The 25,999-nt window shown below is 40.4% G+C and overlaps 1 protein-coding gene and 1 pseudogene across 2 annotated transcripts; one reads left to right on the forward strand and one right to left on the reverse strand.

Moving 5' to 3' along the window:
- LOC136515591 (peroxidase 29-like) lies at positions 1 to 20,012 on the reverse strand (annotated as a pseudogene).
- LOC136517087 (putative ubiquitin-conjugating enzyme E2 38) lies at positions 19,869 to 25,999 on the forward strand. 2 transcript variants are annotated; one of them, XM_066510608.1, is made up of 7 exons: positions 19,869 to 20,024; positions 20,147 to 20,255; positions 23,537 to 23,941; positions 24,018 to 24,081; positions 24,296 to 24,435; positions 24,516 to 24,827; positions 25,422 to 25,999. In XM_066510608.1, exons 1-7 carry the CDS (start codon positions 20,011 to 20,013, stop codon positions 25,752 to 25,754), a joined length of 1,377 nt encoding a protein of 458 aa, XP_066366705.1. In that variant the 5' UTR covers positions 19,869 to 20,010; the 3' UTR covers positions 25,755 to 25,999. The 2 variants fall into 2 exon arrangements, with proteins under 2 accessions (XP_066366705.1, XP_066366706.1); XM_066510609.1 differs by lacking the exons at positions 19,869 to 20,024; positions 20,147 to 20,255 and adding an exon at positions 20,267 to 20,471.

Below are 25,999 nucleotides of genomic sequence, written 5' to 3' on the forward strand. Positions count from 1 at the left end.
TAAAGTAAGATTATTTCAACTTGTTATTCCATTCCCTCCATGACAGTACTAATCACAAGTTTATTCCAAAGCTTTCATTCGACCACCAAACTATATATATATATAGTAGTTGATCAGTAGTTGACGACGTGACACTCCTTCCTGATCTCACCCTCCTGACCGGTGAGCACGCCAAACCTAGCGAGCTTCACGAACGCCGAGGCAAAGACGCCGAAGAAGCCCTCCCTAGTCGTGAGCAAACCGCCGCACTGTACTCCGCCGTGCGTGCATCAGTGGAAGCCTCGGCGTCGACAGTTGAAGAGCCCACGACCTGCGACGGCAGCCCCAGTAGTAGTGGGTGTCGAACCATGTCGGCGTCAGGTCGCTGGGGACAACGACGACGGCCTCTGTGATCAGTGGCGGCACTGATCTTGGGGCACTGCAGATGCTAGCAGGGCCTGGAATGCCTTGTCACGCCACTCGTGGCCGGTGTCTATGTTGATGCAGTGGCCACCCCCCAGCGTGTGGCTTCCTGCATCAAGAAGAACAACACACTGATCACACACATTAAGAAATCTTCAAACTTTTGTAGAAATTTTACATCAATGTATAAGTTGGTGTATGTGTATATCCATAGGATGGATTTTTTGCACTGTACAAAATTAAACCTAGAATGGCGACTGTCTCCTCGACAGTCATGCCGTGGTTGGTAAAGATGTTGAGCGCGCCATCAATCCCGAGGAAATAGGATGGAAGCTATGCATCGGTGGCCTGCATGCTGGTAGTCATCGCATCCCTACGGCCAAGGGACACGGTAGGGATGCGTGGCCCGCTGGCGTGCGCCACAGCCTCCCTCACCGCCAGGACGATGATGTCGGCGTAGGACACTAGGATGGGGTAGGCCGCTTCCACAACCACCTTCACAAGCCCAGTCGTGCTGACGTGCTGGATGCCGAGGTTCTTGCATGAGTCCAGCTCCAAGCTTATGTGCTGCTACAGCCACACGCACACCAAAGATCGATACCATCAGTCATCCAATGAAGGCGCTACTAGATCACTTCACCACTCAAGAGCTACTAGCTAAACTAGGCTATTCTAGTTAACTAAACTAGTGAACAACTAAACAAACTACTCTATTACTAAAGCTACAATTTACAAGCAACTACCACAAACAATATATGAATGTAAAAGCACAATGTGCAGCTCAATAACGAACTGGGCAAGAGAGAGACACAATTAATTTCTATGTCCTCGTTGTGGTGAGTCTCAATGTGATGATTCATGCACTAACAAGCCTTACAAGCTTGGCCCTCAACTTAAGTGTCAAATGAATCAAGCACAAGCAGCACTCCAACTAGCCACGAGCATTCCACTAGAGTATCTCTTTGCAATCTCCGCGAGGTGGGATCAATACCTCTTACAAATCACCAATTGGAGGTGGATAACAATCAACAACACTCCCCTCAATGACCACCACTGCTCCAAGTTGTCTAGGTGGTGGCAACCACCAAAAGTAAGAAAAAATCCACAGCCCAAATGATGAACTAGTGCCACTAGATGCAAATCAACTAAGCAAATGCACTAGATCTATCCCAATCTCACTTTAGATTAAGCAACAAGCAAAACATGAGTGAGATGTGTTCTTGTAGGCTCACACAAGTGATGGAATGCTTAGAGTTCCAAGAAGAGCTCACCAAGAGCCGGTCAACACAAATATATACTACTCCACCAAAACTAGCCGTTGGAAAGATTCCTGGTGGGTTGTCTGCTGAGCACTAGAATAATCCAGTGCTCACCACACAGACACCACTGAAACAAGCATTACTCAATCAGACAGCTAAGATTTAATTACATATTTAAACTTTGTAATGCATTTCTGGTGTTCACTTAACCAAGCACGCCGGATTAATCCGGTGGCCATGCACACTCTGGCCCAAGTCAAACTAGCTATTGGCCTCCAACGGCTTGTGGAGTGCAAGCTTCGGTGAGGGGTATCGAATGAACCCGGTGACCCCCAAAACCTTACCGGTCGCCAACTAGAGAGCTACAAACCTGTACGGAATATGTCCAGTGGTCAGCACCGAGACATCCTATGAGTAAGACTGAAAAACCCTCTTGATGAATAGTAACTCCTATTCTTCCAGTGAGTTCAAGGAATAAGCACCGAATAAATCCAATACTTAACCCTAGTCACTATGAACTCCCAACACCATAGTGTATACTTTGGTGACTCCCTAACTAGGGAACCAGATTTGGTTGGAGGAGAGGATAGTCATATAGATGGTGTGATCAACTCAAGTTGGAGAAATCTAGGATGTTCAATTCATTTCTCAACTTGCAAAATCATGATTCATCAAGTGGCTTTATGAATATATCGACAAGTTGATCTTCGGTGCTCACACTCTCAATTGTGATATCCCTTTTTGCTTGATTATCTCTAATGAAGTGATTGGCGGATATCAATATGCTTTGTTCTTGAGTGTTGAATTGGGTTTGTGGCTATCTTCAAGGCAATCTCATTATCACATAGCAATGACACTTGTTTAAACTTGATTCCTTAATCCAACAAGGTTGCTTTCATCCATACCAATTGTGCACAACAACTACTCGCGCGTATGTACCCTGCCTCTGCCATTGAAAGTGCAACTGATCTTCTCCCTAACATTAGAGTGTCTTTCCATTTATTCGCTACTCAATTTAGGACGTGTTGACATGTTGCCACAACAATCGAGATTCAAATTGAGCTCTAGTATCTTGCTAACTAGGGATGCTAGTCCTACCCACAGGTATGAGTACCCACAGGTTTCTTACCTAATGGGTGTGAGCATGGGCACAAAAACTCACCTATGGATACATGAGGGTCAGATACCCATAAAGATGCGAGTAGGGTGTTACTATTAAATTTTACCAACGGGTACCCATCACTCCATCAGGTACCCACAATTTGAGAATAAACATGAATATCTATATACTGTGGCATATGCATATCATGTCGACTGACCCATTTAACATGTAATTAGTAGCATGTTGAACTATAAAGATGATATTTTTCATGGATGCTTGAATACAGTGATTGTGTGAGCTATTAACTTGTTGATTGTGTAAGTTGTGTTGTGTTATTTGTATGAACATGAAGGATCGAACTAGTAATCTATGATGTAGTGTGACTTGTGAGCTACTGTATATTATCCTTGTGAACTCTATGTAAGCGAGATTGACATATTTATGTGATGCTTAACTATTTACACCAAAATTTGGGAAGAAGAACGCGGGAACTCAAAGCTTTCAAAATTGTGTCGATCAAGGAATTGATTACATGAGGATCGATATCAGCTGATTTAGATGCGACATTGGAATCGGCTCTCTTTGAATGACATCAGCAGATAATGATAATGGGCTACAGTTAGCGTCGGAGAATACATATCTGACTCTACAAAAAGGAAAGATTAGGGTCCAAGTTATCTTAAGTTAGGAATGTTTTCTTTTATACCAAAGATTATAATGAGTCGTACTTGAGTATGATTCATGGTTAGGCTCCGGGTATAAATATTGGACCCCGACTATTGTAAAAGGACATCAAATCAATCAAATACAATTTAATTTTTTTGGCTCTGTGCCAACCCTTAGGAGTAGGAGTAGAGTAGATCTCGGTGAGTTCTTCAGCAAACAGGGCTGCATTGGTCTAGCCAACCTCTGGCTTATCTATAAGTACCGTCATAGCTTATACTTTGGTTTGTACGGCTGCATCGATCCGGTCGACCTCCACTACGAACTCTAATATAAGCTAGTTATCGACTCTTGTCTAGTTCAAGTACGGCTATATCGATCCGGTCGACCACCACTGCTCGAATTAGATTAAGGTCAAGTTATTGGCTCTACCTAGGGGTGGCGTCCTTTAGGTAGATTCATTAAGTTACCGATCCTGCTGATGTTCTTATTGTCATTAGTTTACAGCAACATCAACCTGCCTAGTCAAGATCAATTTAGATCAGCCTCATATCCATTTACTCCGTCATTTGCTTTGTCACAACACAATATTTCTTACTCTGAGCGACGGGTTATGTTTCACCGGCTATTTTGACTTTGATCTTAATCGTGCATAGTATGCGGTTAAGGCATGTATGATCTTGGAGAGGTTTGCTGGTTAGTTAAATCTAGTTTATAGTTCGCTATTATGGTTGTAACGATCCGGTCGATCCCCACTGATGGCACTATAGATTGGAGGACGCTAGTTAGTAGATTTGTTCTCGATTAGGCATGACCTTAACTATTTGCTATGCCTGCATAGGCTAGATAGTCGATCACCTATGCTTTAACGCCTACAGTGTCCGTCCATGATTCTATTAAACGTGAATAGATCTATTTACTTTAAAGGTTTGATTTGTTGTCTTTATCACGGCTGCATCGATCCGGTCGAACCCCACTGTTAGAGATAGTAGGTTAGGTCTGATCAGTCCATAGGCTTGTCCATGTGAAATAGTCGATTGTTCACACGATGTAGTCCCTTTTCACCTAAATCGGCCTGAGCCTTCACGTATAGCATGTCTTTCGAAAAGCCTGTCGAAATATAGATGTTTTTGCGGATTCTTTGGTTTTAGTTTGTTATTATCATCATAGCTGCCATCGATCTGGTCGAACCTCACTATTGATGATAACAGATTAGATTCAAAGCATTTGTAGATCCATTTGTATCAGACAGTTGATTTGTTCACATGCTATATCCTTTCTCATTAGATTCATCGGCTCAATGCTTTATACTGGTGATATCTGCCTAGCTGGTGATCTCAATTAGATCTATGTGTGTTGTACCTGTCAACATAAAAATCAATCGCTACCCACGAGCTTTATAGTCTGTAACAGCTGATTTCTGTGTGTATTGGCTATTTAGTCGATTTTCCCGTCTGGCTGCTCCCAAAGTGGCACAGTTGGAACTGTCTGGGCAAAGACCGGCATGTTCCACCTTAAATTACTGATAAACTTTCTCTCCTTGTTAATTGTTGGTCAAATTGACTGGCACGTCTCAGGAGGAATTCGCAGGATCGGTTACCCCTGCGTTGAAGCCAAACGGATCTCTAGCCTTGCTCCATCAAGCTGATCCTTCTGGCTTGGCATGTGTTAACACACATTTTCATGCCAACACACGTTTTTCCATGCCTAGTGGGACCCACAATCGTCATAGTGGCTTACAACAACAATGACATTCTTATGGTGCCTTATGAAGACCTACCTAATGGAGATAAAGATATCATCAGGAAAGCTATAGAAGAATTTTAGAACAAGTGTTTGTTGTCCTACACCAAGACACGTGATAATATAATTGTTTAGAAATATCCACTACCAAGAGTTTTGTTTCATGGGTAGACAGATGCAGATGAAGCTGAAGACAGGCGTTTCTTCGTAGAGGCTATAAACAAGTCTATTCATGATGCCATGTCAAATCATAATGAAGTTTTCTTGAACACATTCCACAACACCATGAAAGAGGTGTTTCATGGGTTTTCAGTTGATCAGGTTGGGCCAGCTTATTATAACATTCCACATCTGTCGACTCAGGGGACTAATCAAGCCGGTACTAGCCATCAAGAAGCAGCACCAGCTGGTAATGATGATGTCCAGGTGGTTCAGAGCTCATCTGAGCAAGTTTAGAGTGCTACTACTAATCAGATACAGTACAATCCTGGATCGTCAAAATAGCATGTGCAACAGCCGATGGGGTAAGTTCGGAATTAAATGGTTAATTTTGGCACATCAGGTCAGATACCATTGTCAGCTCAAAAGATAGCGCCATCAGTTCAAAGGATTCATAGAGATATAGATCCTAATGTCTATAACCAGAGACTTCAAGCAGCAAACCAGCAAGGGACCCAATAGATAGAGATTCCACAAGGGTATTATTATGGCATAGATTACAACACCCTTCACATGATTCCAAATCTAGGGTATCAAGGTACCTGAAATTTCAATCCACAGATGGGTCAGCAATTGCAGAGTAATCCAACTTCAAATGCTAATGAGTTGTTGCTTAGAGTGACCAAAATGATAAAGAATCAGTTCGGTTTGAAGCCAAAAGGGCAGACCTTCTCGTACAAACGCCCATATCCAGAATGGTATGATTTGGTCACTCTTTCTACAAATTATAGGCTCCTAGAGTTTACTAAGTTCACTAGCCAAGGTAGCACAAGCACAATAGAACATGTCAGTCGGTATCTTATATAGTTGGGCAAAGCATCCATTGAAGAAGCCCATCGAGTTCGTTTCTTCTCCTAGTCTCTGTTAGGGCCAGCCTTCACTTGGTTCTCATCATTATCAGTTAATTCCATTGCCAATTGGGCTGACCTGGAGAAGAAGTTTCATACATATTTTTATACTGGGACTGGAGAAAAGAAAATTGCTGATTTGATAATGATAAGGCAAAGAACTAATGAATCAGGCACCGAGTTTCTTTAGAGGTTCCGAGAGACCAGAAATCCATGCTTCTCATTGAACTTGACTGATGATCAGCTAGCTACATTGGTCGTTCAAGGAATGTTGCCAACGTGGATAGAAAAGCTGCTAGGGAAAGAATTTGACAATTTAGGTCAGTTGGCTCAATGAGTGGCAAGACTCAATAGCCAATTTCAGAGTGTGCGTAGGGATACCCAATTCCAGAAGAGTACCACAATAGCCGAAGCCGATAATCCATATTCAGTCGATGACGACTATGAGGATGACCAAGAAGAAGAGGTTATCATGGCTAGATGAAATTGGGGTAAGAAGATAGTAATGGTGCCAAATCCTTGGGGAAGTGGAGTTAAAGAGAGCTACGATTTCAACATCACAAAATCAGACAAGCTCTTCGATTTCTTGCTCGAGAAGGGATAGATCAAGTTGCCCAATAATCATGTTATGTTGCCCCCTGATCAGTTGAAGATCAAGAAGTTCTACAAATTTTATAACACCGCTTCTCATTCCACTAATGAGTGCAGGGTTTTTCGGCAACATATACAGAGGGCTATTCAGCAAGGAAGACTCAAGTTTGATACACCTCGAAAGATAAAAGTTGATGATAATCCTTTCCCTAGAGATCAGAACATGGTTGATGCTAGGTTGCTCAAAGGAAAGACTAAAGCCCTAACATCAACTAGATCAAGAGAAACTAGAACAGTTGATCCCGAGACACAAATATCGGCTGATGAATATAGAGAAATTAGAAGGCATTGTGATCAACAAAAGAGCCGATATGAGTAGAGGGAGATGTCAAAGGATGGGGCAATAAGGCCACGTGTTACACCTCAAATTTTGTTGAATAAATGGCAGTGGTAGAAGGTTTGCTGGAATCCCATTGGAATTGTCCTTTCTTCAGACATTGCTGGAACGAAGGTTTGAAGTTGCCTACCAGAAATAACTGTCTAGAATGCAGCGAGCAATATTGGGAGTTTGGGCAATCTCAAGCCAACCGCCCGTCTATCCATGCTCAAGATGAGTATCATCATAACAACATGGATCGGCGCTTAAAAAATAGAAGTGTTCATGATCGGCTTGGAAAGCGAGTTGTTGATCAAAACTGGGTTGATTATGAAGAACAAAGTAATGAAGAAGAATATGTTTGGCAGGAAGGCCAATGGTGTCCAGGAGATTTAACAAGAAGCCAGAAAAGAAGGGTGCAACACCTAAAAAACAGAGAACTAGAACAGGCTCAAGCATCTAATAGACCTCAAGTGTGGCGTGCTAAACGAATAGCCGATAGAGAGCAACCATCGGCTAATATTCAAATGGCTTTTCTATTACCATCAGACTTCAGGGCTCCAGTAGATCAAGAAGTTTATTCAGATTTTGATGTATCAGAGTATGAGGGAATAGTTGCCAAGTTAACCATGATACAACATGCGACACTGCAATCGGCTCTCTTTGAATGACATCAGCAGATAACGATAATGGGCTACAGTTGGCGTGTGGAATACATATCGGACTCTACAAAATGGAAAGATTAGGGTCCAAGTTATCTTAAGTTAGGAATATTTTCTTTTATACCAAAGATTGTAATGAGTCGTACTTGAGTAGGATTCATGGTTAGGCTCTGGGTATAAATATTAGACCTCGGCTATTGTAAAAGGACATCCAATCAATCAAATACAATTTACTTTTTTTGGCTTCGTGCCAACCCTTAGGAGTAGGAGTAAAGTAGATCTCGGTGAGTTCTTTAGTAAGTAGGGCTGCATCGGTCTGGCCAACCTCCAGCTTGTCTATAAGTACCATCATGGCTTATACTTTGGTTTGTATGGCTGCATCGATCCGGTCGACATCCACTGCGAACTCTAATATAAGCTAGTTATCGACTCTTGTCTAGTTCAAGTATGGCTGCATCGATCCGGTCGACCTCCACTGCTTGAATTAGATTAAGGCCAAGTTATCGGCTCTACCTAGGGGTGACGTCCTTCAGGTAGATTCATTAAGTTATCGATCTTGCTAATGTTCTTATTATCATTAGTTTGCAGCAACATCAATCTGCCTGGTCAAGATCGATTTAGATCGGCCTCATATCCTTTTAGTCCGTCGTTTGCTTTGTAACAACATGATATTTCTTACTCTGAGCGACGGGTTACGTTTCACCGGCTATTTTTACTTCGATCTTGATCATACATAGTATGTGGTTAAGGCATGTATGATCTTGGAGAGGTTTGCTGGTTAGTTAAATCTGGTTTATAGTTCGCTATTATGGTTGTAACGATCCGGTTGATCCCCACTAATGGCACTATAGATTGGAGGACGCTAGTTAGTAGATTTGTTCTCGATTAGGCATGACCTTAACTGTTTGCTATGCCTGCATAGGCTAAATAGTTGATCGCCTATGCTTTAACGCCTACAATATGCGTCCATGATTCTGTTAAACGTGAATATATATGTTTACTTTAAAGGTTTGATTTGTTGTCTTTATCATGACTGCATCGATCTGGTCAAACGCCACTGTAAGAGATAGCAGGTTAGGTCTAATGAGGCCAGAGGTTTGTCCACATGAAATAGTCGATTGTTCACATGTTGTAGTCCATTTTCACCCGAATCGGCTATTTTAGCCGATTCGCCTGAGCCTTCACGTATAGCATGTCTTTTGGAAAGCCTATCGAAATACAAATGTTTTTGTGGATTCTTTGGTTTTAGTTTGTTATTATCATCATAGCTGCCATCGATCTGGTCAAACCTCACTATTGATGGTAACAGATTAGATTCAGAGCATTTGTAGATCTATTTGTATTAGACAGTCGATTTGTTCATATGCTATATCCTTTCTCATTAGATTCATCGGCTCAATGCATTATACTGGTGATATCTGCCTAGCTAGTAATCTCAATTATATCTACGTGTGATGTACCTATCAACATAAAAATCAGTCGCTACCCATAAGCTTTATAGTCTATAACAGCCGATTTCTGTGCGTATTGGCTATTTAGTCGATTTTCCCGTCTAGCTGATTCTGAAGCGGCACACTTGGAACTGTCTGGGCACAAACTGGCATGTTCCACCTTAAATTACTGATAAACTTTCTCTCCTTGTCAATTGCAGGTCAAATTGACTGGCACATCTCAGGAGGAATTCGCAGGATCGGTTACCCCTGTGTTGAAGCCAAGCGAATCTCTAGCCTTGCTCCATCAAGCAGATCCTTCTGGCTTGCCATGTGTTGACACACATTTTCGTGCTGACATTAACTATAAATTTATTATTTATATGACTATAGTTTTATTATTTGTTGATTCTTGAATATACCCGTCGGGTACCTATCGGGCATAGATACAAAACGCTCGTGGGTAGATAAAAGCTATTTTTGTGGGTATACTTGCGGGCCGGTAAATGCTTTACTTGCATTGTACTTGACCCGCTGTCATCCTTACTGCTCACTGCATCTGTCTATGGATTAATGTCTTTTTCTCAATTTAGAGTCACTAGATGAGTGTCCGTGCGTTGCAACAGGTGCAACATAAATTGAACATGATGTTTGGTAGCCAAGTCAAACTAAAGAATATATCAGTTCAATTTTGCACGTGTGTTATACCATGATAATGTCTAGAAACACATTCATTATCATAATGGATCTAAAATAAAAGCTAGGCTTAGAGCTTGTTGTCTTAAAGTTACGACAAGCATCAGTTGCCTGAAAGGCTAAAAATTTGTTGCTAGGCATTAAATTGAATTTATCCATGTGCTCTGCCTTGCCCAAAACATATATGCTCGGAATTACAATGTCGTAGCCTAGATGCATGAGGCATGGCAACAATTCAAGAAAAATGTATTCGTTTCTCTTCTGTGGCAACAATTCTCGTCCGTCCTTGTAATTCCGAGCAGGGAAACACATTTTTTCAAAAGATGCATGAGGCATGACAACAATTCTCATTGTGTGGCAACAATTCCCATAATTCTCACCACACAATGAATGCGAAGGATCACGATCATGATCATTGTGTGGTGATATACCGATACATTCCTTTCCCTTCCCACAATTCTTTTTCCGTTTTATTCCATTTTATTACTTGCCTTCTGGTGTTTCCATTTGGTGATTATTTGTCTGCCGAGGATTCTGTAAGGGTGATTACATTCCTTCTGTGTTTCCATTAAGTTCCATGCGGTGTTTGCGGGTTTTTTTTGTGCCACGGGCGTGCGATTGACTTTCGTGTGTGGGTGATTGACAGTGATTTTTTTCCCGTATGCGTGATTCACGGGATTTTTTTCCTACCGGGTAGTCATGGATCGCATGATTGTTTTGGTGCTATCGGGTAGACGTTGACAATCCATATGTTTTAGTTGTAGAGATAGAGATAGAGAAGAGATATAGATCCATGGCAGTAGTGATCTTTGCAACATCTATTTGTTTCCCTCGTTACTTCAAAAGGGATTTTAGGAGACACACTCCTTGATTAATAAAGATAGATATTTTAGGAACCTAGACAGGTATCACGCAAACACCCGTATCTATTAATCATTTACAAAGGCTTAAGAAAACTACCTTTGTTAATCGACTATTTATAGAGACAGTTGCTTAGGATACTCCCTTTATTAGAGTCTCTTTCCATTTATTCGCTACTCATTTCAGGACGTGTTGACGTGTTGCCACAACGGTCGAGATTCAAATTAAGCTCTAGTATCTTGCTAACTAGGGATGCTGGTCCTACCCGCAGGTGCGGGTACCTGCGGGTTTCTTACCCGATGGGTGTGAGCATGGGCACAAAAACTCACCTACGGATGCATGAGGGTCAGATACCCATAAAGATGCGAGTAGGGTGTTACTATTAAAATTTACCAGCGGGTACCCATCACTCCATCAGGTACCCGCAATTTGAGAATAAACATGAATATCTATATACTGTGGCATATGCATATCATGTCGACTAACCCATTTAACATGTAATTAGTAGCAAATGCATAGCATGTCGAACTATAAAGATGATATTTTTCGTGATGCTTGAATACAGTGATTGTGTGAGCAATTAACTTGTTGATTATGTAAGTTGTGTTGTGTTATTTGTATGAGCACGAAGGATTGAACTAGCAATCCATGATGTATTTGTGACTTGTGAGCTACTGTATATTATCCTTGTGAACTCTATGTAAGCGAGATTGACATATTTGTGTGATGCTTAACTATAAATTTATTATTTATATGACTATAGTTTTATTATTTGTTGATTCTTGAATATACCCGTCGGGTACCTATCGGGCAAAGATACAAAATGCTCGCGGGTAGATAAAAGCTATTTTTGTGAGTATACTTGCGGGCCGGTAAATGCTTTACTTGCATCGTACTTGACCCGCTGTCATCCTTATTGCTTACTACATCTGTCTATGGATTGATGTCTTTTTCTCAATTTAGAGTCACTAGATGAGTGTCCGTGCGTTACAACGGGTGCAACATAATTTGAACGAGATGTTTATAGCCAAGTCAAACTGAAGAATATATCAATTCAGTTTTGCACGTGTTATACCGTGATAATGTCTAGAAACACATTCATTATTGTAATGGATCTGAAATAAAAGCTAGGCTTCGAGCTTGTTGTCTGAAAGTTACAACAAGCATCAGTTGCCTGAAAGGCTAAAAATTTGTTGCTAGGCATCGAATTGAATTTATCCATGCTCTGCCCTGCCCAAAACATGTATGCTCGGAATTACAATGTCGTAGCCTAGATGCACGAGGCATGGCAACAATTCATTTTCTTGGAAGAAAAATGTATTCGTTTCCCTTCCGTGGCAACAATTCTCGTCCGTCCTTGTAATTTCGAGCATGAAAACACATTTTTTCAAAAGATGCATGAGGCATGGCAACAATTCTCATTGTGTGGCAACAATTCCCATAATTCTCACCACACAATGAACGCGAAGGATCACGATCATGATCATTGTGTGGTGATATGCCGATACATTCCTTTCCCTTCCCATAATTCTCTTTCCGTTTTATTTCATTTTATTACTTGCCTTATGTTTCCATGTGGTGATTATTTGCCTGCCGAGGATTCTGTAAGGGTGATTACATTCCTTCCGTGTTTCCATTAAGTTCCATGCGGTGTTTGTGGGTTTTTTTGTGCCACGGTCGTGCGATTGACTTCCGTGTGTGGGTGATTGACAGTGATTTTTTCCCGTATGCGTGATTGACGGGGATTTTTTTCCTACCGGGTAGTCATGGATCGCATGATTGTTTTGGTGCTGTCGGATAGACGTTGACAATCCATATATTTTAGTTGTAGAGATAGAGAAGAGATATAGATCCATGGTAGTAGTGATCTTTTGCAACGTCTATTTGTTTCACTCGTTACTTCAAAAGGAATTTTAGGAGACACACTCCTTGATTAATAAAGATAGATATTTTAGGAACCTAGACATGTATCACGCAAACACCCGTATCTATTAATCATTTACAAAGGCTTAAGAAAACTACCTTTGTTAATCGACTATTTATAGAGACAGTTGCTTAGGACACTGCCTTTATTACTTGATTAATATAGGCAAAATTTTTAAATATCCCTTTAAAATGGCTATTAATAAAGATGGACATTCTAAGAGACCCGTTTTAGAAATAGTTTTCATATAAAGTCGGATAAAGATGAAATTTGTACCAATTCCAGATCTCAATGCGATCTACAACTGTATTTGATAAGTTTTTGGTTTGGAACTATTTAGAGTCACAAAAATTTGTTTTAAGTTCTCAATTTTTTTTGAAATTTAAAATTTAAAATTTTTAAACAACGTTGTATGTTAACATGGTCTATACCAAAGTTTTAGTCTTGATATAATTTATAACTTTGTAGTTCACAAGTTTTTTATTTAAAGTTGTTTAGAGTCCTAAATATACATTTTAATTTCTAAGATTTTGAAATTCAAGATGTAGAATTTCCAAACAACTTCGAATATTCACATGGTTAATACCAAAAGTTGTAGTGGTCAATCCAGATGTACAAGTTTGTAGTTGATAAGTTTTTGATTTTAGGTTGTTTAGATTCTCAAATATTTATTTTATTTTCTTATATTTTGATGTTCAAAATTTTGAATTTTTTAAACAATTTTATATGGAGGCATGCCTGGTAACAAAGTTGTAATGCTTGACAAGATTAAAAACTTTGTAGTTCATTTTTTTATTTGAGATTATTTAGTGGCCAAAATATTCAATACAAGACACGAAATGTTAATAAACAAAAATATCACTCAGTGTAGTTGTTCGGATGCTGAGAAACCTTCATTTTTTCGGTTTTCTAGAAATCATTAATGGAGATGGACGTCTAAACACACTAAGGCACGGGCCACTTAAAATACTTACCTTTGTTAAATGATATACAAAGGTGAATAGACTAACCATCTCTACAAGTGACCTATTGAGATATACTACTGTGCCGTACCAAACTATTTGACTTTATAGGATCAAATTTTATCTCAAAATATTTTACTTTCTCATTTCTCAATATACCTTTCTATTCTTTAATATATTTTTTGTTTTTTTAATACATCTTTGTCTCTATTTCTTTATCTTTCTTCTACTTGTTTTCTGTGTACCATTTCCTTTTACTCTTTAATTCTTACGTTCAAATCTAAAACATCAAATATTTTAGGACGAGGGAGTAGACCATTTGAGTACTGTAAATCGAAAAAAACGCATGCCTTTTGGTAGTAGTGCATCTCTTACTAGTTGTATGATCCTATCCAAACAGTACACGATATCAGCAGTTTATAGAAATGTCTTTCCTTTGAAATTCCATTGAAAAATATTAAATTACATGCACCATAAAATAACTCGTTGTGCTGTATCGCGTTAGTCCAATTAGTTGTAATATGTTATCAATCCGGTATTGTTTTATGAATTCGAGTGAGCACCGTTGCTTACTGAAAATTCTGAGAATTAATTAATCCCTCATGAATCCGAATGAGTAATGTTTGTTAAATTGTGGATTTTGGTTGACCCCATATTCTACATTGTAAACAAAAGATGTTCAATTAACTATTCATCGTCTATCCGATCAGAATTTGTTCTATTTCAAAGTATTCGAGTTTAGTTTATTTTGAATAGTCTTGCACAGTTTACAGTTCACAATTCGTGTTTGCTTCACCTACTATAGTGGGCCTGTTTGGCAGCATCTACAGTATGTGTGTGTGAAAAAAGGTACAGACGCTCAGCGGCTCCCCCCTCACATGTACTGTAGCTACAGCCACAACTGCAGCCGAACACCGCCGTTGTTCACTCGGGTCAAGAGGTTGCATAGTTCCCCGCCTTGCAAAATTGTCATCGCTTTGCAACGACGTTTAGAAGCGAGGTGGTCCTCGTCGTGTAGCTTGAGATAGTTCTGGTGGATCCAAGATTAAATTATATAGTTGTCACATGAACTGTGATGATTTAGATAGTAAATTTTAGAGAGACTTGAAGATGCTCTTAGATATAAAATGGAGGGCTAGGTTAAATCTCTCTCCACATTATCTTCTTCTTTTCTTCTTCCTCTATGCACACGCACCCGACTCTGACCCCCAATGAGTCACTAGCCGGATTGCTGACCTCCACCACGGCTCGGCCCTACAATCCATCGGATATGTCTCCTTCTGACTGTCCTTGTCCATCTCTGCCCGAGCTCCCCCGCTCGGTTCCGCTTTCTCCATCGCAGCTTACATCCACCGCCATGCTAACTCAATGGAGGTTGTTGAGCTATCTTCGTCAAATCCCCGCCCAACTGTCTTCCCCCATTGCCCAGCCAACGGTGCCACTGCTGTCTTGCCCCACATCGCCCCCACGCCTGCCACCACCGCTGGACTAGTCTTCTCACCCAACAATCCTTCTAAGCTTTGTCAGCTTCATGTAAGCCCTGAACCACAAATCTGAACCCTAACCTTGCTGGAATTGAGAGATAAGACCATGTGGCATTCTTAGATTGGGTGAAAGGAGACTTTAAATGCCCTGTTTGCTTGAATTTATCAGTGTAGCTTATCAGCCATGGTACAATATTTTTCTATTACAATAAAACAACATCAGCCGACTTATCAGCCACGAAAACCATCAGCTGAACAGCTTGAAAATCCCTTGAATGATATTTCGCTTTACTTCTTCTAAAAAGTGCATGTCGAACATGCATTTTGGCCGTACATTCCTATATATGAACCTTCTCATGTGAGCATGCCGCTAAATTCAAACAAACATGGACCCAACTTCATACATGGCCACCGAGCCAAAATAGGGTGACGCAAAAAATGTTTCTGCAATAAAACGATGATTGCGCTCGAATCTGGTAAGATATGGATATGAGTTCGAATCCTTTGGAAACTACACTTGATAAGTTTTCCATGAAGTATTAGAACGTCCTAATCAGAATCCGTATGATGCCGTGGTGACCGTCGCAAGTTGATATTGTTCTACAATATGAATCCAACTTCCAAAACACGTTGGATTTGGACTATCTTTTAATTAGGCCAAAGTGATGTGGTGGCCTAGCGGAGGATATTAGAAATACTTGAACTTGGACCCTAATTAACTTTATTGACTTTCCATACTTTTCATATGCAATCAAATCTTCTTTTGATCTATGTAAGTAATTCTGAAAAGAAAAATATACAAACTTTAAGGTGCAACGTCAATTCATAAATTCTTTTAAATATATATATATATATATATATATATATATATATATATATATATATATATATACCTAAAATAAAGATGCAAAATTTCCGGCCATTTTTTTTCGTCCATCCATTTTTTGGTCCATCTCCCTCTGACTACTGGACAATGGAGAGTTTCTTCCATCGGGACTTACATATATACAACTCATGCTCATACGAATTCGAATAGCTCTGGTCTAGCGCAATAAGGAGTCCGATTCCAAAATGTATCGGGTTGTGTACGGTCTATGTTTAACAAAAGAGTTCATACTCCTACGCAAAGAAAAAGTCCATACCAAATACAATTACTATATATAGTAAATTTGGTTTTTTTTCCTTTTCGTATTCCGTCATCTGTTCGGCATTTTCCTGTTTTTTAGACTATTTCGGATCAGTATACGATACGTTTTTCATTTTGTGTATTTGTTCCACTTCTTTTCTTGATTTCCTTTTTTTGTTTTCTCTTCTTCTTTTTCCTTTTTTTCTTTTCTGGACTATCAAGTCAGTTCATATCCTTTCTCTTATTATTTTGCATGTCATCTTTGTTTTCACGATTCTCTCATGATTTTTCTTATAAACATAAAAAAATAATAAACACAATATTATGGGTCTTTGGATTCTTCATCCTTCCCTAATCCTTAATAATCAAATATTCCTACTACTAAATTATTGATGTAATTTGATTAAGAATAAAAATTATTCTTATTATAACCTAGATTAGATAATGGTCTAATTAATAAAATCATGAACAGAAAACTTGGGCAGTTTATGTCCAATCTAACCAGGAAGCGACAGCCAGGGTTGCTCCTCTAGCAGATGTGGCGCCGCGGGAGGCGGTGGCGGTCGGGCAGCGAGGCGGCCAAGACAACCTGTTGGGGTGGGGAGGCGAGCGGAGAAGGTGCAGGGGGTGGGGAGGAGGTGGCAGACGTTGGCGAGGTAGCTACCGCCGATGGTAGCGATGGCGAAGCAGACGCAGCTGCTACGGCGGAGCCCCAGCGAGCGAGGCGGGCTGCCTGCAGAGATTCCTCTTTCCCACCGAACTTTTTCGCTCTTTCATGGATAATTAAGTATGTTTATATATTTCTACTGATTTTGCATGACATAAGGAATTTGCTAATTTAGCTGGTATTATTCTAAATTGCACTTTTATAGACGGTCAATGTCCTAATGTAATTATTGCTTCATTGCCAATGGATTAAATGTAAAATATACATATTATTAGTAACTAAGTAGAGATACAAGTTTTGATTTCCTCACGTTGCAACGCACGTGTATGAATATAAACTTCGTATTGAATAGTTGGATCTTTAGTTTAGAAGCCGTTAACGTAGTCATATATAATGTAGCGGTGTTCTAATAAAAAATTTATAAACGTATCTGACCTATTTTTTTATGAAGGGGCACACCTATTTTTCTCATGTCTCATCCGGTGACTTCCATCGTCAAGCCGTCAACTGCCTCTAGCTGAAACAAACGATCAGCATTCACGATGGCTTCCAATCCAAGGGAAGAAGAGTCCCAGGCAAGCCAGGCTCAGTGGGCCGGGTTCAGGCGCCGCCCACGCAGCCGTCCAACGACCCGCAGAGGCACCACTGCCCCAGTCTTGGGCCATGTTCAGATTGCAAAAAATTTCAAAACGATGAATAGTAGCACTTTCGTCTTATTTAGTAAATATTGTCCAATCATGGACCAACTAAGCTCAAAAGATTCATCTCGTGATTTCGAACTAAACTGTGCAATTAGTTATTTTTTTTACCTACATTTAATGCTCAATGCAAGCGGCTAAAAATTGATGTGATGGAGAGAGAGTGAAAAAACTTAGAATTTGGAGGTGATCTAAACAAGGCGTTGATGGAAGTGTCAAATACTTAGGGCTCGGTCGGCAGATCACAAAACCAGCCGGATTTCACTGTGTGCGAATGAAAAACACTATTCACTATCTCACAAATTCCTTCAGATTCCTCTAAATTCCTCCCAGCGAACAGGGCCTTAGTAGGAAGTCCCGGTGGGTAATCATCAAATGTTCCGGTACGAGTACATTTGGTTCCCGGTGGTCATCTAGTATGGGACCTAAGAGAAGTCCTTTTTGAATCCTTTTATTAAGCCATTGCTAATCCCGTAATCCTTCGACGTCGTAGAAAAGAGTTCAATACAAAAGCACACAAAGGCTTTGGACTATGAAAGGCTACCTTTATCTTGCAAGAATAAGGCCGAGAGATTATGTCCTCAACAAACCTATCTACTACTAAATGACAATTAAAGGGACGCCAACCATTGGAGGTGATACTGGTGATGGTAATTGTGAAGATTATTCTCTTTTTTCTAGGTACATAAAGATCTCGGGGTCTGTCTGGAAATGGAAAATAGTTCTCTCTCACCTGTTCTCGCCACAATAACAAGAAAAACAAGTGAATAATTAGAACAGAACGCAATCATCAACCAAAATCGGGTAGGATGTATTATAAAAAAGAAATCGTCTATACAAGAAAAGAAGGATTTGTGTTTAGCAAGACATAATTTAATAAGTAAAAAAAAGTGTGTGCCCTTTACCGAAAAGCAAATATGACAGATAGGGTCCGACATATTGCTTATTCCTGATTGATCTAGTTGACGACAGTTGACTTGTTGGACCGATTGTGGATTGGAATAGAAGTTTCTTATATACAGATATTCATGTTTACTGATTTCGCATACTGGAAATGGAATTTGATGTAACCCATTGGAAACTCTCTTTGAGACTCATTATTTGTTATATACGACAGGCTAATTAAGTCCTTAAATTTAAGAAAGGAGTCTTTTCTTCCTTCCTTACACAAAACTGTTACGTTGTTACGCTGCTCGTGCAATCAAAACTTAGAATAGAAGAAAAAGAGTTCCCTCGGGACTCATCCTCTTCTCCTTGGCTTTTGTGACTACCATGAGAAGAATTCTATTCCAAGAAGTAAAATAACAAGAAAAAGAACGAGGTCAAGATCCACGAAATGGAGAAAGTGTCCTCCGGAAAACGCAATCTATGTTGGTGTAGTCAAAGAACAGGATGTCCCGTTTTTTAACGTGACCCATTGGTCTTCAGACCAGACCCATGACATGCCTACAAACACTTTTTGAGTCGGAGGCTGGCCAGATCGCCTTCCTGAGGCTCTCTGGGCTTATCGGGGCAGGTAGATGCACCCCACCCCGTACACGGGTGCACCCACCCAATGAAAGGCCGGGCCCACTTTGTCTTCTTTACTGGTAACGGCAGCGGTGGACGTGGACGCGGCGCCGCCCCCGATGCGCCAGAACGAAGGCGTAGGCCTGGTTTAGTTCCATCCCAAAATCCAAAAAGTTGCTACAGTATCTGTCACATCGAATGTTTGCGGCCCGTGCATGGAGCATTAAATGTAGACGAAAAGAAAAACTAATTGTACAGTTTGGTGGGAAATTGCGAGACGAACGTTTTAAGCCTAATTAGTCAATGTTTGGACACTATTTGCCAAATAAAAACAAAGGTGCTACAGTAGTCCCAAAATCCAAATTTCGCGAACTAAACAAGGCCGTAGTGTGTGTTGCCTCGGTCGGGTCCGAAGTCGGAACTGGGAACGGAACCCGAGTCGTCGTCGTCGCCAGTCGTCATCCCCGGAAAGGAGAAACAAATACGCCAGCCGCGTCCTGTATTCCTGTGGGCTGCCTGTTCTCGGCCCGCTGACCGGTGGGCCTCTACGGAAGCTGCCGTCACGGCCGATCCCCCGTGGGGCCCACGTGGGAGCGATGGCGGGGAACGAGTGAACGGGTCCCGGTCGAGTGCCGGGCGATAAATCGCCACGCGCGAGCGGCTTCTCGCCTTTCTGATCTTTCACATCTCCTCTCCCCCTCCCTTGGCAGACCACCTCCGCGGCCCCGTCCCACCCACCGTGGTTTCCGCCCGGCTCCGGCCGCCGCTCCCGCCCATTGGCTGCCGCCATGGACGCTGCAGGGTTCGTGCTCCTCGCCTCTTCCCCATCGAGCGAACAATCGGCGTTTTTTGTCCCCTCCTCTTTGTCGCCTTTTTTTTTCTGTTGGTTTCGTTCCGACGGGTTTCTTGATCTCTCTTCGTCAGGTACCCGCACATGCAGGGGAGCGGGTCCGCCGCCTCCTCGTCCTGCCGCGCCGCCGACTATTCCGCCGGGTGGGACTCCGCGCAGCAGCAGAAGCGCCAGCGCTGCCAGGTAATCCGTCCCGCGTCCTCCTAACCCCCGCCTTTTGCGCGGTGTAAATGCGCTCCGGTTGGTTTGGTTCCGGTCGTTACCATCGCGATTCTCGTGCAATCGGTTGCTCTGATCGTTTTATTCCTTCTGGGAGGGTCTTCGAGTGCATTGCGGCCGAGTATGGTGCGAGGGTTTTGCCTAAAGCTCCTTTATTTGTGTCGCCGAAATTCGTACCTGGTGAGAGGTCCTTTGATTTTACCCTGCTTTTTTTTGTTTCTGGGTAGGTTTCGGTCGAATTGATGATTTGTGCTGGTTGGGTGCCGTACGACGGAATTTACCTGGATCGATCGTATTGACCGTAGGCTTTTGTGTTTTGGGGGCAATTTCGTTCTATATTGGGGGTACAAAAAAAAAGTATTCTTCTTCAAGGTGTGTTGCTGGTGGGGATAGATGTTCTTCTTACTTTGGTGAAGCATCTGTTCCAGTGTGTTGTATGCCGTCTGCACTTGTATGTTTTGAGGTTTGCTTGTGGTTTACCTTTGAATCAGTCCTCATTACTCAAAGTGCTACATGTTTTGTAAGGTATGATCATAGCCTAGGTCTAAAATTTGATTTCCATGTTGTTTTGTGTAAGTTTCTACAATCGGACCTGTTCGCCTGTACACGATTGATTTTTGTACTGGAAACTTTGTATCTTCAGTTTGTATTTTGGCACAGATACTTGATCTGGAACTAACCAGTGTACTAAAGATACCATACAAAATCCTCCATACACATGTAATTGTCCTTAATAAAGCCTGAATTGCATTCGAAATTCACATTGCTGTAGCAAAGCTGTTGAATCCTACCACCACATTTATACACATTTGCATACCATCATCCAAATCCTACTCCTACATAAGGTCCCAAGTAAAGATGCTGTCACCAGAATCAACTTACTATGTTACATTATAGAAAAAGGATAAATATACAGAAGAATATCATATGCTATATTTACAGCAGCAGGATCTGAGATGGAGATTTTGGTATGGGTTATTTATGTTGTGAATACATGAAAGTTTCGAGCAGCTGATTGGTTGATTTTTAAATTGTTGCATTGCCAACATGTTTTGCTTCTTTATTACTTGGAAATTTGGCTGTGATATGTTATAAACAGTGGGGTATGGTGGTATGACCAGGTGAGGTGTTATTCTGCTGTTCAACGCAGGAGGCAGTTATTGTACTAGTACATATCTTCATTAAAAATCTTATATTCTTGAAGACCATTTTTAGCCCTTCTACTTAAAGTTCTCAACATAGTTGGTTTTAGAATCTGGTTGAAATTATTCTATATTTTTATGTAAAGAGTTACAAGGGACAAAAAGATAACTTTTCCTAGAAGTCATATTACTGCTGATATTAGCCTGGTAACGTTGGCTTTCAGAATACATGGTATTAAGGTTATATGCTAGGAGAAAAATATTGGCTTCAACCTAAACCTTATAGGTTCGCAGTGAGAGCAAATAGGAAGTTTCAGTTTACCATGTGTAAATGACACTTTCAGCATGCATGGTGTATGTTCTAATATGAAATAATGTTGGTGCAAGATTTTACTAGATTCATATAATAATTTCAAGATGTAAATTGTTGGCGTGTGTTAAGAGGTACTAATATATTAAAATTTGCATGTGGATTTGCATCATGGTAAAAAAAAATATATCTTTCAACATACATAATCTTTGCTAATTAATAGATTAGTAAATTAATAGATTAGTATGTTCTTAATGTTTGGAAGACTGCTGATGCTAAGTGTAGTAAAAGGCTAGTTGCCACTTACTCATGTAATGGTACTGGCACACTGAATATATTTTGTGTTATGCGTCATAATCAGCAAATTTAAGGGATAACAGAGACTGCTAAATGTAAGAGAGAAGTAATTGCTTTGATATGTTTTATGGTTGCTTGAATGTTTAACCAACTAGATGGCATGCTACCCACCTGGTTCAGTCTTGGAGGATAGAAAGCAAATCCTGTTATTAATCCAGTACTTAAGTCAGGGAACAGTACAGCACTACTGCCAACAAGTTTATACATAAAATTATCAGAGAAGTGCTGATTTCTAGGACATTTCTTAACTTTAAAAGAAAACATGTATTTTTTAGTGAAATAATTTATTATTAGGTTCACAGGTTGTCATGTAGTCCTGTCCGCAGTCCTGGAACATCTGCATCTCCTTATTGCTTGGGAAGTTCTGAATGTGCACGCAATTAACATATCTGGTCTCAGGCCCTGTTGGGGTGTTCTCCTTAATCAGGATTCTATAGGCAGCTGCTGAGAGAGGTGCTTTAGCTATTTGTGTTTTATAGGGAGTCAGAAGGCCAGCCTGCTGGCCCTCCTTATTAGTTATTAGTTATAGACATTGCTGTAAATAGCCCATTATAGCATTGCTATAGTTTTTTCAAGGGTCTCTATCTGACATTGCCAATTGTTATGTTATTGCTGCTAATGATGTTTTAGCTTCGCTAAACATCACTTAATCACATAACGCTATAACAATATGATTATATGTGATACAATTCCATCTCTAATTTTATCTCTATTATAATTACTCCCTCCGTCCCTGAATATAAGGCGCGATTTGACTTGGTGTGGTCTTCAAGAGCATACTTTGACCTATAATTTCTCTTATAATATGCAATATACATGCACAAAAGTTTGATCATTAGAAAGTATTTCCAAATACAAATCTAATGTAACTACTTTTGTAATACAAACTTTTGATATAATTAGACTAATTGTTAGTCAAAGATAACAAAGTTTGAATTTTGAAATATGTGCGTGCCTTATATTCGAGGACGGAGGAAGTAAATAAGATACAATACAATGCTATCTCTTACCTAGAGTTTGCTTAATGGACCCTTAATCACAGTTTCTAAATTTAAAGGAAACAAAATAATCGGTGATATAATCCCAACTAACAAAATCCTTCTATCCCCATGTGAAACCGTGAACAGTACCCACCATGCATTGTAACTGTCATTATGGCTGGTTTAGGTGTATTTTCTGTGAATATCTTATGCAGCTTTTTTTATGAGAGCACTATGGTGTGTTCTTTCTTATCCTGCTACTGTGTTGGGGTTATGCCCTGATAAGTGTAGGCCATGTAACCATGGAACCTTTTTTTTAAAATGTCTGCATTGGATATTTGGAGTTGACAAGGCAATTAGGCTTTGCAGTTCAACTTGTTTGTTGGCAAACATATAGCAAAGTGCGCGTTCTGTTGTGAGAAGTACTTGACATTTTATTGACAATATTGCACACAGGGTTCTTCTTCTAATGATCAAGTTGGATCTAGCACAGATAATAAGTCTCTTGAAGCACCTGGATCTGAGCTAAAATTTGACTATGGAAAAAATGAGGAAGAAGATTACTATTTTGAAGATGTAGATGATGGGTGCTATGATGAGGATGATGAGGGATCTGACTATGAGCTTGAGACTGCTGACTATAATCAACTGCTAGCTGATAAATTTGATCATTTAGACCTGCCTCCAGGTGTGGAGGCTACAGTACCATGGTTGCAGAAAGTTGAAAGGGATGGGCCTGGAAAATTCAAGTCAATGTCAGAAATAGAGGAGGAAATCGCAAAGAAGTATAATTTTTTCAAGCAGTTTGATACCGTTGAGGATTTCATAGATCATAAATATGCTAAAAATTCTGTCGGAAATGTAAGACCTTGGCACATATTACTTTTTTTTTTAAATTTGAAATCTTTTTCATCAATAAATCTCCTAACTGTTTCAGGCAAGGAAAGAATGGGCAAAAAGAATCCAGCATGAATGGAGTCTCCTGGAGAAAGATTTACCAGGTCAGCAATTTGCTAGAGCAATTGTGTCACCCTTGTTGTAGCAATGCATCTACCTATTCATTGACTATTCAGAATTTAAGCTCCATACTTCCAACTCCTGAAACTCAGTATTTCACTTTAACAAAAAAAAAAACTGCAGATTAAGTTCAAAATATAGTATTCCATCTGAATAATCTCTCTGAATTCATAACCTGAATTTTGTTCTGTTGTGCAGCATTAATATATGTTCGTGCCTTGGAAAATCGAATGGACCTTCTCAGGGCTGTAATGATTGGGCCTCAAGGAACTCCCTACCATGATGGCCTTTTCTTCTTTGATGCCCACTTTCCCCCTTCTTATCCTGCTATTCCCCCAGTTAGTATTCAATTTTTGTCCATTTGGTATGTAATACACTTCCATATTTGGATAAAAAAATTGTGCTGATGCTTTTGCAGGTGGTACATTATCATGCAGGTGGGCTAAGGCTTAATCCAAATCTATATGCTTGTGGAAAAGTCTGTCTTAGCCTCCTAGGCACCTGGCAGGGTCAATCTTGTGAGAAATGGAACCCAGCACAATCAACAATGCTTCAGGTGCTAATCTCCATTCAAGCTCTTGTATTGAATGAGAAGCCATTCTATAATGAGCCTGGATATGAACGCGATGCCAATAGTGCTGAGGGACTGGCACATGCCTTGGACTACAATGATACAGCATTTCAGTACTCATGCAGGACGATGTTATACTCACTTCGTAAACCTCCACAGGTAATGTTTTGCTAATTCTTAAGCTCTTGAACTAAAATTGAGTAGTTAATAGTATATATATTTGATAGTCATCTATTGATAGCTGTGCTGATGTTGTAGTATCTATCATTGTGCTTTTGTAAAATAGAAATGTGGACGCAGTCCAAGCAGGATTCCAATATCTGTGGTTAAGTTACTTTTCACTTATCGACATTTTTTACTGATTTAGACACCCAAATTTGAGCTGGAATCTGATACTCTTATCTCTGTCCATGTAATATCAGGTACTAGGCTAGACAATTGTTTTCAGTTGATGCAGTGATGTGCTTTTTCATTCTTTCAGTTATCAGCACAGTGTTCTCTTTCTTAGCACCTATGCTCATGTCCAGTATTTTTGATAAATAAGGCACCCAAGGTCAAGTTAGATATTCTTACACCTTTGTCATCCAAATTAGCATTGGATAGCAGGCTAACAATTGTTTTTGGTTGGTGTTAACATGCATTTTCAATCTCAGTTATCAGTACATTGCTCTTTTTTCAGCAACTGATGCGGGACAAAGAATCTTAGGTTTCATAGATCTAATGGTATTTGTGCCTGTTGATCTGTTGTTTCAGCACTTTGAAGACCTTGTCGCGGGCCACTTCCGTGAACGCGGGCATGCCATTTTGGCTGCATGCAAATACTACATGGAGGGCCATGAAGTTGGATCCAAAGTCCCGGAGGAGGACGAGGACACCAAAGGGTGTCAAAACGGGGAAGGATCCAGCAGTAGCACCACGGCAAAGCCACAGCAAAATAAGCCTGCATTGCGCACCAATCGCAATGCATCCTTCAAAACCAACCTGGAGGTTCTGTTTGAGGAGCTCTTGATGGAGTTCAATGTGAAGGGTGCCAACACTGCAAGATTCCGTGCAGAGAAATTGAAGAACATGCTGGCGGCTGCTTGAACTGAATGGACCTGGCAGTGGAATTCTGTTAACTTTTGAGGTTTCCATAATGGAATGGGTTAAGGGGATGTTTTTTTCGCTTTTGGCTGACCATAGGAATGCAATGTAGATAGCTCTCTTTTCTTTCAGTTAGTGGTACATGTCCTGTGTGAAGTTAAACCGAGAACAGTGGACGGTCTTAGATCCTAGTAATCGAAGCATCCACCCCAAATTGTGGTGTGATCTGAAATTGGCATTTATATAAA

The sequence above is a fragment of the Miscanthus floridulus genome, chromosome 17, assembly GCF_019320115.1.
Source record: "Miscanthus floridulus cultivar M001 chromosome 17, ASM1932011v1, whole genome shotgun sequence".
In the NCBI taxonomy this organism is placed as follows: Eukaryota; Viridiplantae; Streptophyta; class Magnoliopsida; order Poales; family Poaceae; genus Miscanthus; species Miscanthus floridulus.